The 22,754-nt window shown below is 35.8% G+C and overlaps 1 protein-coding gene across 2 annotated transcripts in view; it reads right to left on the bottom strand.

The window, feature by feature from the left end:
• Positions 1–422: 422 nt before the first annotated feature.
• RAB28 (RAB28, member RAS oncogene family) overlaps positions 423–22,754 on the bottom strand; it is an 81,846-nt gene continuing 59,514 nt past the window's right edge. The window contains exons 5-8 of one of the 2 annotated variants that reach the window (XM_074321421.2): positions 17,035–17,138; positions 11,098–11,175; positions 2,630–2,724; positions 423–1,371 (exon numbers count right to left, since the gene is read on the bottom strand). In XM_074321421.2, the coding sequence (XP_074177522.2) occupies positions 2,635–2,724; positions 11,098–11,175; positions 17,035–17,138 (272 nt within the window). In that variant the 3' untranslated portion in view covers positions 423–1,371; positions 2,630–2,634. The remainder of the gene's footprint in view (positions 1,372–2,629; positions 2,725–11,097; positions 11,176–17,034; positions 17,139–22,754) is intronic. The other variant, XM_019740864.3, reaches the window with a different exon arrangement.

Below are 22,754 nucleotides of genomic sequence, written 5' to 3'. Positions count from 1 at the left end.
AGCAGCCCTCATGCCAGGCACTGGGCCTGAGCGCAAAAACACAGCACAGCTGTGACCAAGACAGAGCCCTGCCCTCAGGATGCCTGAGGCGCGCTGGCAGGAGGCAGACAGGTGGAGAGGGGAGGGATTCTGGGCGGCACAGACAGGAAGGCCGGGCATCAAGTACCATCACAAAGCAGGAGTGAGCCCAGGGCTCTCTTCTCTGCGCAGAGGTTGGCAGTGCCCAGGGTGACAGGAGAAGGACGGGAGGGAGGACGCAGCCGACACGGAGCCCCTGAAAGGCCAGGTGACGGAGTCTGCTCTTTCATCGGTCCCACAAAATAAGAGAATGCTTTTTAAACGTCACAGGATCACTGATTTCAAAACACGCTGTTTTCCTGTAACTAAAAGGAAGATGGCTGGAAGAAAATTCCCCCAAAACAGTAATTTAAATAAATTTATTTGCAGGAGAAAAACTCTGAACATCAGGTCCAGTCTGACCCACAATGATCCAACAACAGTCACCACCTGTTCTGGGAGGACTCCTACACCGTTTGCAGGAAAGTCCGCGTGGAGCAGCAGCTGGATGTGTATCAAAACTCACAAAGCCATCGAACTTTTACACAATATACAATGACCGTGATGCAGTAATAAAAATACAATATCAAATACTCACTGCTTTGTGAGCTACAGCTACAATACAAACAATTTAGGTCCTTTTTTATAAAATGAAAAAAATATTTCTATTACAGCTTTATTTGAAGCATTTTCAGTTAGATACAGCTTTATATATTTTCGCTCATGATAGGAAGCAGAAGATTGCCTCCTTAAGAATCTGCAGAGAAAACATATGACTCGTTTAAATGCTTGCACCCTGACGTGGACCTTGTCATGTGTGAGTTCGGATAAGCGAAGGAAGCTGGGCCGTGGCAATATGCTGGCTGATGGTCAAGACTAGGATAGTTTTCATATTTGTTTTAAAAAAATTGACATCTGGGAAAAAAGAAGTGAGGACATAAAGAGGACCAACATTATTCTTTTTCAGTGAAGCAGTCTAACTCCAGAGAATGGGCTTTCCATTTTGAATTCAAAGTGTGTGGTCCCGAAGCTGAATTCTTTTCGTCCAAGGAGCTGCCTGCGGCTGTGAGGCAACACGCAGCGATGCAGCGAGCTGGGAGGAAAGCGTTAACCGAGCTACAGAGATGCTCACAGATAAACAGGTTCCTAGCGATCCTCCGGCCCACAGGCCCACACAAGCCCAGGCAGCTGGGACTAGCAAGACCAAAGAAAAGGCGCTCACTGAACCGCACACAGAGAGCTTCTAGGAGGGTTAACAGTTCTTGACACAGGTTGTTCCTGGTTGTAGTTTACAATATCTGCCTTCACCACCCTCTGTCACAAAAGAAAACAGAGTTATTATCAGGACATCAGGACATTTAGAAAGAGCTCCTTAAAGTATATTTTTATGTTCTGAACTTCGTGAACTCCTGATGAGAGACATCATAAATGAAGCAGTAGCTGATATCAGAAGAATCACCCAGAACAAACTAAAGCAGAGCTGGGATTGGGGGGAGGAGCTGTGGTTGGTTTTTCTTTCTAAGTGTGCAATAGCAATTCCTTTATTGAGTCTTCCCTGGCTCAATGACAGAAACTTGAGGTTATCACAAGTCTCATAAAAAACTGACAAATTAATACAAAATATTAAACCCTGGTTATAATTTAAAGAAAAGGAATTAAAGTCAATCATTCACAAATTTTAATTGATAGACATGACCTCATTATTTGAAAGTAAAAAATGTCGTTATTTATTAATATTTCCATAAACCACTATATCCAGCCACAACTGTTTTTAGAATGTTTACAGCAACTGGTGAGTTAGTGAGAAGAGGTGTAAACGTGAAAGGAGTCACATATAAAAAAGAAATGTTTTGAGCAATCCGATATTTAAGACTTTGCCAATTTTTAAAACTTTCCTCCCAAATCCCTAACTTACTTCCAAATAGCTCACTAATGGGTTATGAATAATGACTCTAACAAAATATAGAATAATGAGAAATTTAGAAAATTACCTCATACTCATGTTTTTAAAATAATTTAAACCAAAAGATACTTTAACCCTTCTTTCCCTCTAACCCACATTCAAGGATTATCTTAAATGATACATTTAGCAATATGCCCTAATATTTATCTCGAAGTAATAATTTAAATTAAAACAAATCCTTTACTGTTTTCAACTCTATTACCAAGTCTGCACACACAAGCAGACAAAGAAGGGTAATTCAAGGCAAATTTTAAAAATACTCTTTCAATTACCAGGCTATTTCAGGAAAAAGGGTAAGGAATGAATAATGAAATAACTGCCTCAATTCTCCACTTCACTGCACATGTAATAAATACAACCATAAAGACAAATACGTGTGAAAGTAACTGAAATGTTGTTTTAATTTGTTCCCAAGTCCTTATTTAATTCATAAGTCTCCTGGCAAAGGATCAATTTTTCAAAGTTCTAAAACAGGACGTATGCAATATTAATTCCAATAATATACAATAATCATCTGAACTTCTCTATTCATAAAGAAAAAAGAACAAGATAGCATTCACCAGTTCTCACCACCCTCCTCCCCAAAACTGCAATAATATCCGTTAATACCTGCACTACTGTACTGAACAGATTCTACTCTGAGGCGAGTTAGTATGTTGATAATCTTCTTCCGGGTACTTCATTATTTCTGCCCTGACAACATGCTGTCAATTACATACAACATAAACAACACGAAGAAGAAAGAAAAAAAAAGAAAGAAAACGGAAAGTATGTTCAATGATTGAAAATGGAAGAGAACATCAAAGTAGAAAAAGAAATACACACATAAATTTAAGCATGTCACAAAAGAAACAGCAGAATATATGAACATAAAAGGAAGAAAAATAAACAAAGATCTGAGAAACATTATTTTTTATAATTCTATTTACTTACTGAAATAGACATGTCTACTGAACCTCCCAGGCAAATTGTTGAGTTCCAGTTTTGATATCACTATTACACATAATATACATAATGCCCAATATTTCAGGGGACAACCAAGAATTATGGGGCTTTTCCATGCTAAAGTGGAGTAAAAGTATTAATTCCATTTCCTTCAATAAACATTACTGAGGCTCTACTATGTGCCAGTCATTCTATATTGGAAATGTACAGGTAAATTACACAGGATCTGTCCAGAAGTTGCTGTGGACCTAATGGGAAGAGAAAAACGTACACAGCTACACTTATCTTAAGGGCTTTACTAGTGGACTTATGTTATATAGTAACATAGAAACAGGAGTAATTAATTTTCTTTGAAGCTAGGGAGAGGATGCATATATCAGAGGAAGCCATAGCCATTTACCATTTTCACATTTAATAATATTGATTATTTGTCGAAGACTTCTTTTTGATGCTCACTGCCCCATTTCTCACAACCTTAATGTCCAGGCTTCCAAATTTCATATAAAGATAAGTTCAAAATGCACTTTTCTGTCATGAAAGAAAAATACTGACATATAGTATTGAAGTACAACCGGTGCTGTTTTCAAATATCTAAGTTTTGCTAAATGAAGAATCAGAACTACTGTTTCCCCGAAAATAAGACCTAACCGGAAAATAAACCCTAGCATGATTTTTCAGGGTGACATCCCCTGAACATAAGCCCTACTGTGTCTTTTGGAGCAAAAATTAATATAAGACCCGGTCTTATTTTGGGGGAAACATGGTAGGTTTTTGTTTGCTATAACGCTTAGGATGAAAAGACTACATATGATAAATAAGTGTAACAGAGATAACATAACTTTCCAAGTCTTTTAAATTTGAAACTATCCTAAAAAAAAAAAAAAAAGAAGAAAAAGAAAAGAAAAGAAACTATCCTCACTTTCTTTTTCTTACAATTTCAAATATCTTATTTCAAAAAACTCTTCCTTCATAACAGCATCTATTAAATAGCACATATACAAAAATACATTAATATGGGCTGTTGTTTGTGATAACATTTATAAAGATTGAATAAACAACTGAGAGTAAATGAACAGGATGCTATGGTATATTAGCCTTGGGTGGGCTCCACTCCAGCTCTCTAGCAAGCAGTATTGACTTCTGGACAAGACTCATGATTTACTACGCACTCAAGCTGATGCTATCAACAGAAGCATTACCAGCTGCCACAGGAGGTCTGAGGGGAGGACGTCAGTGAAACGTTGACCACCATTATCTGCTCTCCCCAAACCTAATTGTTTCATGACAAACTGTGGGTTACAATAAGGAGAAGGGATTTTCATAATCAGTAAGTAACTCATTAATCCTCCAATATGTTGGTTTAAACTCTATCTTATAAACACAGCCAGGTTACCGACCTCTGGTCAAGACATTTTAGTCAAAGGACTGACTAACATAAATGACTTGGATAGTCACCATTAATTTTCATCAAATTAATGAAGAACTAAAAAGGCAACATCTTTCCTGGGGACTTTGGCTGTTGGGCATAAGGCTTTGTATAAAGTTTCTGAACTGAAAGCCAGAATCAAGGCTCTGCAGATTCAAAACTTTGCTTCCGTAACTTGAAAAACAGAACTTCCACGCCATAAGCTTCATGGTAGGTGATTTCACAGTAGTTGGCTGTTTACAAGCCGTAAATTGACGTTTTCAGAGAAAATGTTACCTACAAAACACCAACTTTTATTTTTGGAGCCACAAAGTACATTCAGTTATTCTCTGCTTTTAGTCAATGGAGTGAAAATAATAAAGTGGCCCTCAGAGGAAAGAAGCTTTGTGGTTGAAAGCAGCGTAATCCTTATTATGTCAGAGAGTAATTGCTAGTCGATGCTGGAAAGGAGTGGTAGCTGACCAGAGGCTAAGCAAGGAAGCAGCCTCGGAGCTGGGGCAGTAAAGTATAAGGAATACAGAGGCACCCTGGGAAGACACTGAAGATAAATTTGCAATTGCTATTCTGCAGTCGTGCCTTAATCCAGATAGTAACGTATTTATCATTGCAAAAGTCATAGTTGTCATGCTCAAAATATGGAATAAACATACCCTGACGGCTAAAACACTTGTCACTATCATTCATTCAAAGCCGATCACTAGTCTAGGTATTGCATACGGTCAAATAAATACATGATCTCTGTTTTAGAGATGTGTAAGAATCCAGCAAAGAAAACAGGTGTGCAACCTATTAAAGAATATCATGATTGACGTACGTTCAAAATGTAACAAGATTACAGATTACTATTTAAAACATGGATATAGCATCTTTAAAACTATGGTACTTTGCACACAGCAGGAGCTTAAAGAAAGTTACTCTTTCTTCCATATAATGTACCATTATATGCTGTCAATAACATCCGTAACTTTAGGCAAGTTACTCTACTTCTTTGGTCTTCACAATCTCCTAATCTGTGAAAAACAAGGTTTGTCTACATGGCCTTTAAGGTCCCATCGAGTTTTGAAACTATATGGAAAAATAAACTTAAAAAGTAAATAGAAAAAGATACGATATGAAAATCCATTAAGCAATATTCAATATCCCAGGATTAGAATAGTGTGTACGAAGTGGATAAATATGTTCTGCAAGGAAGACAAGTGATGTTTTGGATAAAAAAGGAATCCCAGCACAGTCTTTGTAAACATACTGGTGAAAATGATAAGATGAACATCTAGGTAAGAAGACTCTCAGTTCCTTATGGCTCCTAAGGAAGGTCAGTATTCAGATAAAGCAGAAAAGAAGAGAAGGCCCCTAGGACCAGGGGTTAAATAGGCACTTGTGTTGTCTAGTTATGTGCTAAGTGAGACACAATTAAAATCTTGAGCATGCCCACTCCATGCCCTATACATACTTTCATATAGAGCATGAAAACATTCAGAGGTCACATAAGGAACATATATTTTTAGTAAGTTTAGTACCTCAGACATGAGAGAAATTTTTGTTTTGAAGAAACTAATGCATACTTTGTTCAAACCAAATAGAAATTCATAGTTTGTTAACTGGCAACTGAAAATATCAGGGCTTAAACATGTATTAAGAACGTATTAAGAACTCTTAACACCAAATATATATGGCAAAACCTCCTTGCAATTTACACTGAAAGAGAAAAGATACAAGACTATGCATTTTCTTTTTAAATTACCTACTGCATTATTAAAAAGCTGAATGCTGGACTTCCTAGAGAATAGCAGTTGTAAATTTATTTTTTTCTCCTAAAGGTTTGACTACTTTGTAAACAAAAACATCTGAACCATCTGGGAAACTAGGACATTTTTTAACAACTGTTCCCAACTTTTACACTATCTTAGCGGAGAAGGTTGAGGGAAGGGTAAGAAAAGAGGAGAACAGATCAACAATGAAAATGAAACTATTAACTAAATTGGGAATTGTGAGAAAAGCAACGAGAGTTCACTTAAGTGTTTAAATATTTGCCCTGTTTATTCTGGGGGCTCCTTGAGGACATGGACTTTACCTTACTCATCTCTGTATCCCTTCTAGTGTGGTCTCTGGCACAAAGTAAAACCTCAAAAAAAGTTTGCTGTATTCATAAACTGCGCTCCCTTTCTTTTCTCCCTCTTTCCCTTTTTCTTCCTTACAAAATTTGCAAAATGTGCTGATAACTCATTTTATATGACTCCCAAACAGGAACGATCTAGGTTAGAACTAAAATAACAGACTCTCTTTAAGTAATCAGTGAATGGAACTAAAATTAAAGCCTTATTATAAATATTTATGTAGCATCAATTTCCATGTGACTGGTAAGTCTACCATCTAGCTCCTTCTCTATAAAATAAATCAAAATAAAACAATTTCAAACATTATACCAAATTTCCTCAGGAATCTTTCAAATGGCATAAAACCCACAGAAACAAGGCATAAACTCTCCCTCCCGCTCCCTTCCTCCTGTTCCTTCCCTTACCTCCTCCATATATATGTTTTAATATATATTATATATATATGACATACATATATATACATATATATGATATATACACAGACACACAAATATATAAAATCTGAACTTCGTCTTTTTTTTCCTGGTCCTAGACATCCAAATGGCCAAAAGGTACATGAAAAAGATGCTCCGCATCACAAATCATCAGAGAAATGCACATTAACAACACACCTGTGCAACTTCACACCTGTTAGAATGGTTACCACCAAAAATCCAAGAGATATGTTAATAAAGATGTGGAAAAAAACGGAACCCTTGTGCGCTGTTGGTGGGAATGTAAAATGGTGCAGCCACTATGGAGAACAGTATGGAGGGTCCTCAAAAAACGAAATAGTATAGAACTACCACATGATCTAGCAATTCCACTGCTGGATATTTATCCAAAGAAAATGGAAACACTATTTCGAAAAGAAAAGATATATACATCACCACGTTCATTGCACTGTTATTTACACTAGCCAAGATATGGAAATGACCTAGGTGTCCAACAATAGATGAATGGATAAATAAAATTATACATCTACACACACACACACACGCACACGCACACTGGAATATCATTCAGCCATGAGACAGGAGGACATCCTGCCATTTGCAAAAACATGGATGGACCTTGAGCACATTATGCTGAGATAAGTCACACAAGAGAAATACAAATGCTGTATGTTATCACGTATACTTGGAATTTTGAAAAGCCAAACTTGTAAAACTAGAGAATAAAATGGTAGTTACTAGGGGATGGGGGTTAGGGGGCAGGACAGATGCTATTTAGGGGTACAGACTTCCCAGGAGTAGTAAGTGAGGCCTAGAAATCTAATGTGCAGCACAGTGAATATAGACAACAATATTTCATTATAATCATCAAACCTGCTAAGAGGCTAGAACTTCATTATCCCAACTGCTGAAAAGAGAGGATAATTATGTAATGTTACAGAGGTGCTAATTATCGCTACCATAGCAATCATATTACAATACATAAATGTATCAAAATTAACATGTTGTACACCTTAAACTTACATGTTATATGTCAACTACATTTCAATTAAAAGGTGAACACTGTGCTCAATGCAGTTTGCAAGTACGTTTTAGAAATACTTTTTAAAGAAATGAACTTTCAAAAATGTTTCCACTGTGAAATCAATAATTTAATTGGAAAAGGGACCAAATTCATAGGGTTCAGGAAAGTGGTTTGGTGCTTCCTACACAAAAGATTCTGATAAACATAGTAGAAAAAGATTCTAGTAGCTTGAATTCATCTTCAAATGAACGGGTTCAAAGTAAATGCCATCAACAAACTAAAGCTTGAATTAAACCTCATTGTATAATAAACAAGACAGGGTGCACCAATAAACAAGTTGGGGTGTACAGGGAGGTTAGAGAGTTATGTACTTAACACATCTGATACCTCTTTAGTTAAAATATGCCTCGACGTTAAGTCTGACTAAGAATGCACTAAGAACATTAATAAGGCTTGCCTAAATTTTTGCCTTTCAAAAGTATGCAACTTACCTATTTATTCTGAGTTGTCACTACCTGAGCACCACCACAGAGCTCAGGCACCAGCACACTTTCTCCTCTGAGGAGGGCGGGCCCATCAGTCAGCGGGGTTCCCCTTTCTCCATTCCTTTAGGTGGGAAATCCCAAAGTGATCTTGGACTTTTCCTTCTCTCTTTTATCCAGTCAGTCCATAAGCCCCACTGATTCTTCTTTGAAATGCCTCTTACATCCATTCTTTCCCTTCCACCCTGATTCTGGTCCTTATCACCTTGAGGGTAGTAACCTACTCTCCTTGCTTCCATCTCTTTCCCATTCGACCACACACAAAAACATCCAATTAGATTAATCCTACCTGAAAACGGTTTTCATTTATTCTTCTGCTTAAAAAAATTTTTCCCACTGTCAATATGCTGGATAAAACTTTTCACCTTGGCATTCATAAATCTCCATAATCTTTTCTCAAATTCCCTCACATTCCAACACAAATGGTCATTTATTTTTAGCCAAACTATTCCTCTTTTTCCAAAATACAACCTAAGCTTTTCAACTTGTTCATGTCAGCTTCTCTTTCAGCCATTTTCTCGCCACCACCACCACCCACCACCCGACTCCTCTCCACCCCCATCCACCGCACTCCAAACTGCTCAGTAAACACACCTTCCTCCAATACAGCAGAGTAGAAACTCCAGGGGCACTGCTGTCAGGCCTGAGTTCAAATCCTGGCTCTACCACTGCCTAAGCACAGGTTAGTGCAGGGGTGTCCAAACTTTCTTCAACGTTTTTCACCAAGGGCCATATGCGGTAAAATACACAAACAGCCGGGCCACTCACTCGAGGTGAAGTACGTATTGCCTCACCTGATTTATCTAAGTAAACTAAATATATTTTTGGAATTTGCTGCAGGCCAATTAACAATGGATTGCGGGCCGCAGTTGGCCCACGGGCCGCACTTTTGACACCCCTGGGTTAGTGGATCAAGTTACTTAACCTTTCCACAGTCTCAGTTTCCTGTCCATAAAATAATGAAATGATACCTGCCCTACAGAGCTAATATGAGGATTAAATGAGATTGTAACCCAGTGCCCGACACAATATTAATTTTATCACTGAAGGCAGGAACGACATCTTATACTCCTTTAAACAATCGTTAGTCCCACCACTATACCACATTATATATGATCAATAAGTCATTTATGATTATTTGATAATCATTCGTGGACTTTCTAATTAACTAGACATCATTTTCCAAACATCACTTAGAAAAGCTAAAGAGCAGAGGATGCACTTGACCTCTAGGGTCTGCCAAGTTCTGTATGATCAAGCAAATCATGGTGATTTCTTTCTTGTAACCCTCTTCTTAGGCCAAAACCAAGTAACTATTTTTATGTGCCTGGGAGTACAAAATATCTTAACACTGCACCTGGCCATAGTAAGTGCTAAAACGAATGTCTTTTGAATAATGAGAAATAAAAGTAGCAGATTTCCAGAGTTCCAAATATTTTAATCAAGTCCTAGAAACAGCCACATCAGCATAATAATTTTCAATAAATATTTGCCCTAATTGTGTGGGGAGCTGGAGCATCAAGCGAATATAATCGGATAAGGTTCCCTTTTTTTTGAATGGTCTAATAGCAGCTTGACATGCAGAATTAGCATTCTCATAGGCAAGCTGTGTTATAAAGGACTGAGTGGCCATTGATGGCCCAAAAATCCGCCCTGCAGCTGTATTGTTTTAAAGCACACACATGCACGCGCGCGCGCGCACACACACACACACACACACACACAGTGACTATGAAAATAACACACTGAACTCTAAAAGAATTAAAAAAATATTTAAGGATGGGAAAAGATAATTATACCTTTTTAGCTGCATGGGGTGAGGGTGGAGTGGAGGGGATTCAGGAAAAATGCTTTGTCTACCGCTTCTAAGCAAATCACTTCTGAAGCTTAACTTGAAACTACAGGCTCTTGCTGAGTTTTCATTCCATCAAACATGTGAACTGGTGTGCTATTATAGTGGTATTTTTAAATGCTTGACTGTTGGTATTCTTGTTTATTTCTTAGTCTCAGAGAATTGTCTAGGACTAGTGAAAAAATCCAGAAATTCTCAATAATTAACACCATTAAATTAACAATAAAAGAACATCAATAATTAATACCATTATAGTGGAGGATGTTTTAGAGAAGACTAGAGTACAGACTTAACAAAAATTGAAAAAATAATGTTTTATGAATGCAAACATGGAAGATACCAAATGGAGTTAATTCTAAGACTAAATTTTGATAAATAGTTGGGATTTTTGTATAAATTATTTTTTAAATATTGTGTAGTAATCCTGGAAGAACTTAAAGAATTACAAAACAATATGATCAGCCCCTTAACTCATTTTTTAACCACTGATAAAATTTATATTATATAATTTTATTTTTCCAACAAAAAGGACAAATTGAAGTTTCAAGGATTTCATAATTTGGCAAAAAGTTAACATCCTCCATCTTCTACAATAAACACTGATTCATATATATAATCTATTTCTAAGGCTTTCAGGGATATGTACATAGAATGCATAAATGTGAAAGGATTCAGTGGTGAAAATTAATGTCTTTTAAGGAATAAATTAGTTTTTAAAATACGAAGTTCAATATAATCACCTGTGACTGTTCTATTTCTGCTTTGTTTAACTTGATTCCAAGGATTTCAGCAGCAACTTTCTGAAAACACAGGAAGACCTAATAACAAAAATAGGTTTAAATGATTTAAAACAGGCATGCTTAAGTTACCTTCAAATAAATTGAACTTTCTAAACAATGATAAACAGCAAGAATTGCAAAAATATGTTACTCCAAAAATAGCTTTATTTCTCAAATCTAGCAAAATTTTAAGTGTAAAATTTTTTTAAATGATTAAACCCATATTTTGAAATTTTGTGTAATTCAGTAAATTGGTCTAAACATACACATTTATCCCTAAAAACTTACATTTTTAGAGATTTAGTGTAAGATGATTAATTACAACTACCATATTTAAAAAAAAAATACTAGGAGAACAAACTCCTATAAGTCCTGCAGAAAACAAGAATACATTAGATACTTTACTACCTGGGTTTTTCACTACCAACTCTATATTGGTCTTTTGATCTGGCTTTAGCCTATCTAAAAAAGCTCTTCCTTTCCAACCCTTTAATAATCTTTGTGGCTCTCATCAATTCAAAAAATTCTCCACATATCTTGAGCAAAACTTAGTAATATTTATTATATTTGATCAGTTTCGAGTAAAGAAGCAATATACATTATCATTAAAAAAAGCTACAGAAACATTTCTATAAACAGCCTTTTCATACATAGTTAGCTTATGCTGAGTCGTCTACGATTCCTAGAGCTCCGATCCAGACATTACCTGCAATATATAACTTGATTTTGTTTCATTAAGCATACTATTATTTTCTTATCCCTACTTATCTCATGATTACTTACTGAATATTTATCTCAATTTTATTAATTTAATTTTGATTTCTAATCAAAGGGACACATACTCCAAAAGGCTTGTGTCATCTGTACCCCAAAAAGCATTATATATTATAGTTCACTGATGTTCAATGTTTAAGGAAAAACAGGAAAAGCTAGTATGGTAGAACGGAAAGAGGGGGACTGTGAAAGGAAATGAGCCAAGAGATGAAGGGGTACAAATCACGTAAGATCTGGTAGGCTACTGGAAGGACTTTGGCTTTTACTCTGAGTGCAATGGAAGCCATGGGAGGGATGTGACTTCTATTCTAACAGATTCAATCTAGCTGTTTTATTGACTATTCACTAGAAGATCAAGAGTACAAAAAGAGAAACCAGTAAAGATACTAATGTAAAAGATAACGGAGGCATGAAATAAACTGGTAGCTGTGGAGATGGTAAGAAACAGTCACCAGAGTCTGGACATATTTTGAAAGTAGAGCTAACAGGACTTGGGGGTGGGGAGAGAGGGAGGGAGGAAAAGAGGAGGGAGGGAGAGAAGTCAAGGGTGACTCCAATATAATCTGGGCCTTCACAACTGGCAGAAGAGCTGCCATTTATTGAAGTGGGAAGACTGTGAGAGATTTGAGGGGGATAATCAAGAGCTCAGTTCTGGACCTGAATTAAACCGGGGCTGCCTATTAGGCATCTAAGCATGGATGGATGGGCAGTTGAATACCTTGCGGCTCAGGGAATAGGTCTGGTCAAAGCCATGAGACTAGATGAAGTCACTAAGTGAGTAAGTTTAGAAAAAGAAATATCCAAGGACTGGCCTCAAGGGTACTCCAATATTTAGAAGTTGGAGAGATAAAAAGGAATCAGCAAAGGGAGAGTACTGAGGGAGAATACTCAGCAAGGCAGGAGGAGAAACAAGAGGTTTAGTATCCTGGAAGCTAAGTGACAAAAGAATTTCAAAACAGAGAGAGAGAACAACTATTTTGCATAGGGAAACGAGATCAGGTAAGATGAGGACTAAGAACTGACCAATGGATTTAGCAAAAAGGTCACTGGTGACCTTGATAACAGCATTTTGGGTGAAATATTAGGGGCAAAAGTCTGACTAGAACTGTTCAAAAGAAATTCAAAGGCGAGAACTAGAGATAACTCTTTCAAAACATTCCACTGGAAAGTGGGGGAAAGAAGGCAATAACTAAAGAAAGATGTAGGATCAAGAGTTTTCTTGTTTTTAAGATAAGCAATAATATTTTGTATGCTGATAGAAAAATCCAGTAGAGATTTTTAAAAATGATGATGCAGGAATGAGAGAGATACTACAGTGTTTCCCCGAAAATAAGACCTAGCCAGACAATCAGCTTTAATGAGTCTTTTGGAGCAAAAATTAATATAAGACCCGGTATTATATTATATATCATTATATTATATTATATTATATTATATTATATTATATTATATTATATTATATTATATTATATTATATTATATTATATTATATTATACTACATTGTATTATATTACACTATATTATACCCAGTCTTATATTATAGTAAAATAAGACCGGGTCTTATATTAATTTTTCTCCAAAAGACGCATTAGAGCTGATGTCCGGCTAGGTCTTGTTTTCAGGGAAACACAGTAAGCAATGTCCGTTATTGCTAGAAGCACAGACAGTCCATCCCACAGTAACCGCAGAGACAGAATATATGGGAATCCATGCAGGGTGGGAAGGAGAAGGGGCGTAAATGTGGTAGCCGGAGTATGTGGAAGTTGCCCCCTGTTTATTTCAAATTTATTATAAAATAGGAAATGAGGTCATCAGCGGAGAGAATGGATGAGGAAGTTTTGTAGATCTGAACAGAGAAGCTTTAACAGCCATTAGTTGAGGGGGGAGAGAATGGCCTAGGGACATGGAGTATAATTACTGAGCAGCATTAAAGACCCACTGCAGGTTAGTGATGGTGAATTTTAAGTGAAACCCCCAGCATGCCTCTGTATTTTTCTCTGATCATGTTCAAATATATGGGTGCAGCCATAAAAAAGTGGGGGCTTGATTTAAACCAGAGTTAAGGTTTAGCCAAGTGAGTTCAATAAAATGAAAGAGGGGAAAGAGAATGAAGGGTATATGCATGGCAATGATTTTGATTGGTTATGAGATTTAAGTTAGAAAGAGAGGAAAATGAGGACATGCAAGGAGGTAAGGGACATTGAGGAGGTGCTAGTATTTACGTCTTGTAGGTCCTGCTGAGGTTGCAGATTGACTGGGTTAGGGCATCCAAGGGTGTCAGCTGGAAAGACAGATGGTGGTCGGTGAGTAGGATGCCTGATATAAAGATAGGAGGGAGAAGAAGAATTGCAGTGATTTATAATGACAATGCGTGGGAGTGAGTGGCTGAGGTGGGGTGGAGGACAAAGATACTGAAATCACTAAGTACAATGACAAAGGTAATATTAGAGAAAGTACAGTACGCCAGGAGCTCAAGCAATGAGGGGAAGTAACCTGGATTTGGAGATGACTACAATCTTAAAGTGATCCCACAAGAACAAACCATTTCAAAGTTTTATTTAAAAAGAAAACAAGGAAGATTTTTAATGGTGGTTCAACACAAGTACACAAAAAATGCTAAGTAGTTAAACACAAGCTAAAATACTGAAAGTTAAAATAATTCTAAAATGGCAAAGACCTCTAGTAAGATTAGTGAGGGTAGAAGCCCAAATCCATGGATAGACTTATCAAGGAGTGTTGATACTATATTTTTTTAATGACCTGTGTGGGTATGTTCCCATGTTTGTGTTATCCTGGGGGAAAGGGTTCCAAGGAGTCAAATATTTAAATGAGTTATACCCCCCCAAAGATTAAACATCCTTTATATTATTTAATATTTATCTTGAGCATAAAAAACATGAAGGAAATCATAGAGGAATAATATCAAAAAGATTAAACCACAGGAAAAAAAAATCAAACTTTCTTTGGTTGAAAATGTCTTTAGGGTTTTCTATATATAGCATCATGTCATCTGCAAAGAGTGATAATTTAACTTCTTCATTCCCAATTTGGATGCCTTTTATTTCTTTCTCTTGCCTGATTGCTCTGGCAAGGACTTCCAACACTATGTTGAAAAGCAGAGGTACAGTGGCCAAGACATGGAAACAACCAAAATGTCCTTTGATAGATTAACGGATAAAGAAGTTGTGGTATATATACACAATGGAATACTATTCGGTGGTAAAAAAAGATGATATAGGAACATTTGTGACAACATAGATGGATCTTGAGAGAGTAATGCTCAGCGAAATAAGTCAGACAGAAAAAGCAGAGAACCATGTGATTTCACTGATGTGTGGTATATAAACCAAAAACAACAAAAGAACAAGACAAACAAATGAGAAACAGAAACTCATAGACACAGACAATAGTTTAGTGGTTACCAGAGGGTAAGGGGGGTGGGGGGTGGGGGGGTGGGAGATGAGGGTAAGGGAGATCGAATATATGGTGATGGAAGGAGAACTGACTCTGGGTGATGAACACACAATGGGATTTATAGATGATGTAATACAGAATTGTACACCTGAAATCTATGTGATTTTACTAACAATTGTCACCCCAATAAATTTAATAAAATAAAATTTAAAAAAAAAAAGAAAATGTCAAGAAGATTAACAAACAAAAATCTGGGCAGTGGACAATATTTGCAAAAATTATGACAAATGGCTTTTATTCCTGACATAAAAACGGCCATAAATTTTTAAAGTAATATAATATCACAAACAAATAATAGGCAAAAAATAAATTGGTAATGAAATTTTTAAATTTTCAACCTCAATAGCAATCAGAAAATTTCAAATTTAAATAGCAAAATACTTCTCTTTTTTTTTTTTGCCAAATTGACAAAGATTTAAAAATAAATAAATCCTAATGTTAAAAAAAATAATATAGTAGTATGGCACGTATACAATGCTGGTGGTGGTATAAATTAACTTAGCCTTTCTGATGGTAATTTGTCAATATGTTTCAATTCTTTTTCAAGGAATCTATGTAAAGAAAGTAATCACAGTGATCACTTCATAAGTTATACTTATATAAATGTCCAACCTCTGTGCCAGGGTGTCCAAACTGCGGCCCGCGGGCCAACTGCGGCACGCAATCCATTTTTTATTGGCCTGCAGCAAATTCCAAAAATATATTTAGTTTACTTAAATAAACCAGGTGAGGCAATATGTACTTCACCTCGAGTGAGTGGCCCGGCTGTTTGTGTATTTTACTGCATACGGCCCTTGGTGAAAAACGTTGAAAAAAGTTTGGACACCCCTGCTCTATGCTATACACCTGAAACTAATATCATATTGAATGTCAATTGTAACTGAAAATTTTTTTAAATTCTTTTTTAAAGGAAATAATCAAAACATGAAAGCTTGTGGACAAAGTTTTACATTACCGTATGTCAAAACTGGGAAACAACCTATATGTCCAACAATACGAACTTGGTCGAATGAATTTTTGAATAGTTATTTCATGGATTATTAAATCTAGTGGGTTATTAAATCTATTTAGTAATATTAAAAGACATGACAAATTTTTCTACAGATATATATATATTAAATAACTAAAACACAAAATTATTTCTATATTATGATCTTCATTTTTTTAAATAAATATTTAGTGTGGTTAATCCAGTGAGCCTTGAAGTGTCACTGCTTAGGCGTACAAATCCTATCTCCCCCACGTACTAGCTACACTACATAATCTCCCTAAGACTCATCTATGAAAGACAGATCATCCGAGTCGTATGGCGCCCGCCACAAAGTAAGCACTCAGTAATGCAATCTGCTGGCAGTAGCTCTAATATTCATGAGCATCAGAAAAGACTAGAAGGAATTATATGAGTTTATGAATGGTCAATTCTAGTTGCTGAGATTATAGGTGATTTATACTCTTTTCAAATTCATATTTTAAAATAACCATAAAATTATGTTTAATGAATTATTAAATATAAACAGAATAAATATGTTATATCTAATCTATTTTATGTCTTCAATTTGTTCCAAAAGTTAAGTAATGACAGTATATTGCCTATGAATATTAGTAAATAAAAGTAAAATCTCACAATATTCAGTATTCATTTTACTTACAGAGTCTCCTGTCTTTGCTGAGACGAAGTGGCTACTAAAACCATTTTCCTGGCAAAACCGTAAGTGTTTTTCAGATTTTACCGTTCGCATATGCTCCAAATCAACTAGAAAGGTGAACAAAAACAGAGAAAAAATTTTAATATTAGAGTTAGTCAATATATTTTAAACATGTTTAAGTGTGACTTATTTTCCAGTATTATATGCCAGCTTAGTCCCTAGCTGTGTAATCTTGGGCAATTTCCGTAACCTCTTTATGCCTCAGTCTCTAAAACTGAGACTAACAAATATACCTATGTTATATAGAGTCTTTGAGACTTAAGCCACATATAATGCACAATGATCAGCCGTGATAAGTATTCAAAAAATGAAACTATCATTCTTATTATCTGTATACCTTTAGGCACATTGATACTAAAAAAAGCTTTACTTAGTATGATGTGTTTAAACATAGTGATTAATTGAGAGATGCACTTACCCAAGCATATTTGATTGAAACAGCATAATTACTTTAATAATTAGAATAGGTCTGCAAACTTTATAAATACTAATGTTAACACAAATACATAATTCATTTTCTGCTAAAAGATATCAATATTTCATAGTTTACTTACTTTATTTACAGCCATGGTTTAATTTCACAAAGACACAGCTCAGCTGCTTTCCAAACCTACAGTATGCATTTTGAAAGTCATGGGCAAGCACTTATTTCCTTGAATAGTTGTAGGTGCTTTAAAATAAAGCACAGTACTCTTATCCAATACTGGTTTTATCTGGCACAGTCTATTTTCTCAAATGGGATCCTTTATTGAACAGTTTTTCTTTTTATAACACTAGAGACCCTATTAGCGTGTTGACTCAATGCCGTCAAATTATAAGGCAAATATATTCACAGGATTTAAGGACAACTGGGCTCTTTGAGTCAATATAGGGGAAAAAAAAGTTAAACTGATTTCCTGAGGAAGGGACCCAACTGACTTGTAAAAACTTGTAAATTTGCAAATCTAGTAAGCCTACATAATGGTGTCAATTGATTATCAACTAAAAAATGTTCTCTTACTATTTAAAATTATATTGAAGGTCTTTAGTTTGTAGGCTCAAGAGATCTTTCTCTAGATTTTTGATTTAGTGGGGGATTCCTGAGTCTCATTTATATTGCTCAGCTTGGATAATATGGAGCTTTTTTCTTTTCTGGCCACAAGTTGCTGTTCCTTAAATACCACTGAGACCTTATTTACAAGAACAGGCAAAAAAATGTCCAGATACCACAGGCATCAATTTGTAGAAGACTAAAATACTACGCTATTAGCACTGACATTTATACATCTAGTTTATCCTAATATTGAAGCTAAAATACTTTCCTAATTCAACAAGAGTAAGAACAAATGTCACTAGAAAAAATCCCCAATGAAATCACTATCCAATTTTTTTTTAAATGAAGTTTGCCATTTGTTGTGTGTATATTTGTCTTTTCTAATGGAACAATCTATCATTGTTCAGGTTTTTTTTCCTTTCTCTTTTTTCCTCTTTTCCTCCCTCCTCCCCACAATTTGCTAACTACCACATAAGTGTATCTACAGCACTGGGGGATTTACTATCCAAGCAAAAGTATTTTCCTAATAAAGGTAGCAATGAGAGACTAGTGTATCACTGATCAATCAAAAAAGAAAAGCATCTATTCAACAAACATTTACTGAGTACCTATTATATACTAAGTACTGTGGAAGGTAGTGTGAACCCAAAGATGAAAAAGATACATCTAGGTCCTCAAAAAAGCCACCACCAGTAGTATAAACATAAAAGACCATTACGGATACAAGTTATTTTAAATAACTGAGATTCTGACAAATGAGACAGCAGATACAAAAAAGGCCCTCACAGAATTTCGCTACACAATTTTCTTCTGTTGTATTAGAATTTAGTGGGCAATGCTGAAGAAGGCTCAGTCACTAGAGTACATCATTCTAAATAATCCAGAAACGTAAATTGTGAAGGTAAAGTTAAAGTGAGACACTAGTAAAATCATTCTTTTCTTTTATTTTTAAGAGCACACTTAAAATTATTATCCAATACCCACCTATCATACATATAACACTCTTACTGCTATTATTTAGCTTCCTTAATGTCCTTCAGTGAACCACATCATTTTCCTTAGGTCCTATACTTTATTTTTTTAAATGTAATTAAAATTTCCTAATAACAGTAATACATGCTCATTTCCCAAATATTCAGAAAAACAATCACGAAAATGAAATTTTAAAATACCATTAACTAAAGACAACTACTGTTAACATTTTGGTGTACAGCCTTCCACTATCTAAGCAACTGAAGGACAAAAGCATCAATATTATATACACGCAATTTCTTTGTTCTCAACCATACACACCCTGCTTACCCATGTGCTTAACAATTTCAATGGATAACCACTTTATTATTTTTTATAGATTTTATTGGGGAATATTGGGGAACAGCATGTTTCTCCAGGGCCCATCAGCTTCAAGTCGTTGTCCTTCAATCTAGTTGTGGAGGACACAGCTCAGCTCCAAGTCCAGTTGCCATTTTCAATCTTTTGTTGCAGACGGCGCAGCCCACCATCCCATGCGGGGAATTGAACCGGCAACCCTGTTGTTGAGAGTTCGCACTCTAACCAACTGAGCCATCCGGCTGCCCCATGGATAACCACTTTATTGATCATTCTCATTCATTCAACAAATATTTGAATACCAGGCACTGTCATGGATGCTGTAGATACAACAAGCTAATATTTTAATGAAGGGAAAAGGACTAACAAGTAAAATATACAGTATGGCAAATGCTGATCGATCTTATGGAGAAAAATGAAGGGTACATGAGAGGCAGTACTATTTTAAACAAGCAGGTGAAAAACCTTAAGAAGGCTATGGAGCAAGGTAATCTGGGGAAAAACCTTCCCAGCAGAAGGAACTAACTGCAAGTGCAAAGTCTCTAAAAAAAGATTATTCTTAGCATATTCAAAGAAAAGCCAGGAGGCCAAAGTAGCTAAAATGAGTTGGCAAGAGAGAGAAACAGTTGGAAATGAGGTGTAAAAAGCCAGGGACCAGATCACCCAGAATGTGTAGGCCACTCTAAGAGAGATGGGAAGTTACTGGAGGGTTTTGACACAATGGAATACTACTCTGCCATAAGAAAAGATGAAATAGTGCCATTTGCAACAACATGTATGGATGTTGAGATTATCATGCTAAGTGAAATAAGTCAGACAGAAAAAGTTGAGAACCATATGACTTCACTGATATGTGGGATATAAATCTGAAGACAACAAAGGAAAAAGACAAAGAAAAAAAGTCACAGATACGGACAACAGTTTAGTGGTTACCAGAGAGTAAGGGGGCAGGGCAGACAGAAGAGGGTAAAGGGGTTCAAATATATGGTGATGGAAGGAAAACTGACTCTGGGTGGTAAACATATAGTGCAATACCACGTTTCCCCGAAAATAAGATCTAGCCGGACAATCAGCTCTAATGCATCTTTTGGAGAGCAACAATTAATATAAGACCGGGTCTTATGTTCGATAAGACCCGGTCTTATATTATGGTAAAATAAGACCGGGTCTTATATTAATTTTTGCTCGAAAAGATGCATTAGAGCTGATTGTCCGGCAAGGTCTTATTTTCGGGGCAACATGGTATATAGATGATGTATGATAGAACTGTATACTTGATACCTATGTAATGTTGTTGACCATTGTCACCCCAATAAATTTTAACTAAAAAAAAGATATAATTTGACTCACATTTTAAAAGGTTCATTTGCGCTGCTCTATTGAGAATAAACTGCATAGGGTCAAACGTAAAGCAGAGAAGCCATTGAGGGAGCTCTAATCTAGGAAAGAGAGTATGGTCGTTTGAACAAAAGAGGTAGCAATAGATATAGTAAAAAGTGGGACAGATCCTCAATATATGTTAGGACTAAAAAGTGAATAGGATATGGTAATGAATTTCACATGGGATGTGAAAGATACAGAAAAGTCACTTAAAGATAGTTAATCTGGATGTAAAATGAGACACAGTGTATCTGTAGCTTTTGTTCCAGCCACATTCATTTAGCTCCATGGATGGATAAAGATTTGCATATAGGTAGACCTGGCTTTTCCCAACCACACCCAATAACTGAAAAGAAGGGCAGGTAACTTGAAGAGAGTAAATGCAATGTAATGGTTATATTTATGGAGCATGGAATCTAAGTTGATTAAGAAGAGGGTTGAGGAAAATACAAAATTGGTAAATCAACTTATTTTAAGGTCTTGTGTGGGTTTAAAAATTATTTATGTTGGGTTACTAAAGAAAGTGAGCTGAAAAGACAGGAGGTAATACACAGAGATTGAGATGCATGAAACTGATATTATGAATAGGGTACGGAAACTGATATTGGCTAGGTCTTCAGAATAGCTGTTAGTATAGTTGGGGGCGGAGGAAAGGAGACTGGAGTGAAGAATTCAAGGAACTGAGAGACCATGGTATTAGAAGGATAATCTGTATGAATACTGAAATTGCTAAGAATCATGAAAGCACAGTAATTGAGTGACTGTGACCAAGGAGGCAAAATCTTTAAGAAATTCAAGGCAATGATATAAGTGATATAGGCAATGATATTGGCTGACAACTCCAAGAAATGTTAAGTGGCATGGCAGGGAGGTATAATCATATGGCTCGATAGTCAAATCTAAGGGTCTTTTAAAAAGATAAAAGAGAATGATCTGGAAAGACCAATACAGAACAAGAAGGTCACCTATCCCACCTCCAGTCGTAGTGATAAGGTATATAGAGTAGAGAAAATCAATACTTCAAAGGGCTTCAGAAGAAGGCAGCACTGTCTTTATGGGAAAACCAAGAGACAGAACAAGAAGTTAAAACACTTTTGTTCGAGGAACATGTTGAGAATATAGGAATTTTGTTGATGTCTTATTTGTAAGCTCCTGATGACCCAGTGGAAGGGTCTCAGAAATTAAGAAGGAACAGAAACTGGGGCCTGAAAAGGGGAGGACAGAGCTGTATTGGATAAGAATGCAGGAGGTAAACCAATGATATCAGTGTCCTGGGCTTTCTTGTGTAGCTAACATAAACAGGGATGAAAAACATGAAGATAAAAAAAATTCTAAGACTGCATTACAAAGAGAAAGAAAATCCAATTTTTTTTTTTAACTGTCAAAACCAACTGTGTAAGAAAAGCACGTGGCTCACTCATACTGTTATCTGTCTTGGACATTAAAATGAAAGAAAAAAAAGTCAAGATGCGAAAGCTATCTGCTGTGTTCTTAACATCACATGTTACATGAAATAGAAGTCTTAATAGAATCCAATTTTGGCTAACAAGAATAATATTGATACAACTTAGCAAACTGTTTGAAGGATTAATATGTACAATTTTTAGTTTAATTTTAATAATAAAAATTACATTATTTCATATTTTATACTTTAGGTATACAACAAGAAAGATATACCAACAAAAGCACATTTCAGGAATCCACGAATATTAAAAATCCAGTAAGTGACATTTTCTCACAAATGTAACTAATCATTATTTTTTATAGAATGTTAAGCGGCCTTAAAGGCCTTTTTAAATGTTTCATATAAACCTGTAAAACATTGTTTAATCTCACTAGTATACAAAGAAATGCAATCAAAAAAAAGAAATGAAGTACTGATATTTACATTTCAAATTAGCAAAAATGGAAAAAAAAAAAA

This window comes from Rhinolophus sinicus, chromosome 1 (assembly GCF_057876585.1).
Source record: "Rhinolophus sinicus isolate RSI-liver-muscle chromosome 1, RSI-T2T, whole genome shotgun sequence".
In the NCBI taxonomy this organism is placed as follows: Eukaryota; Metazoa; Chordata; class Mammalia; order Chiroptera; family Rhinolophidae; genus Rhinolophus; species Rhinolophus sinicus.
Note: the sequence above shows the minus strand (reverse complement) of the source record. Positions and strands in the feature narration are given on the sequence as shown.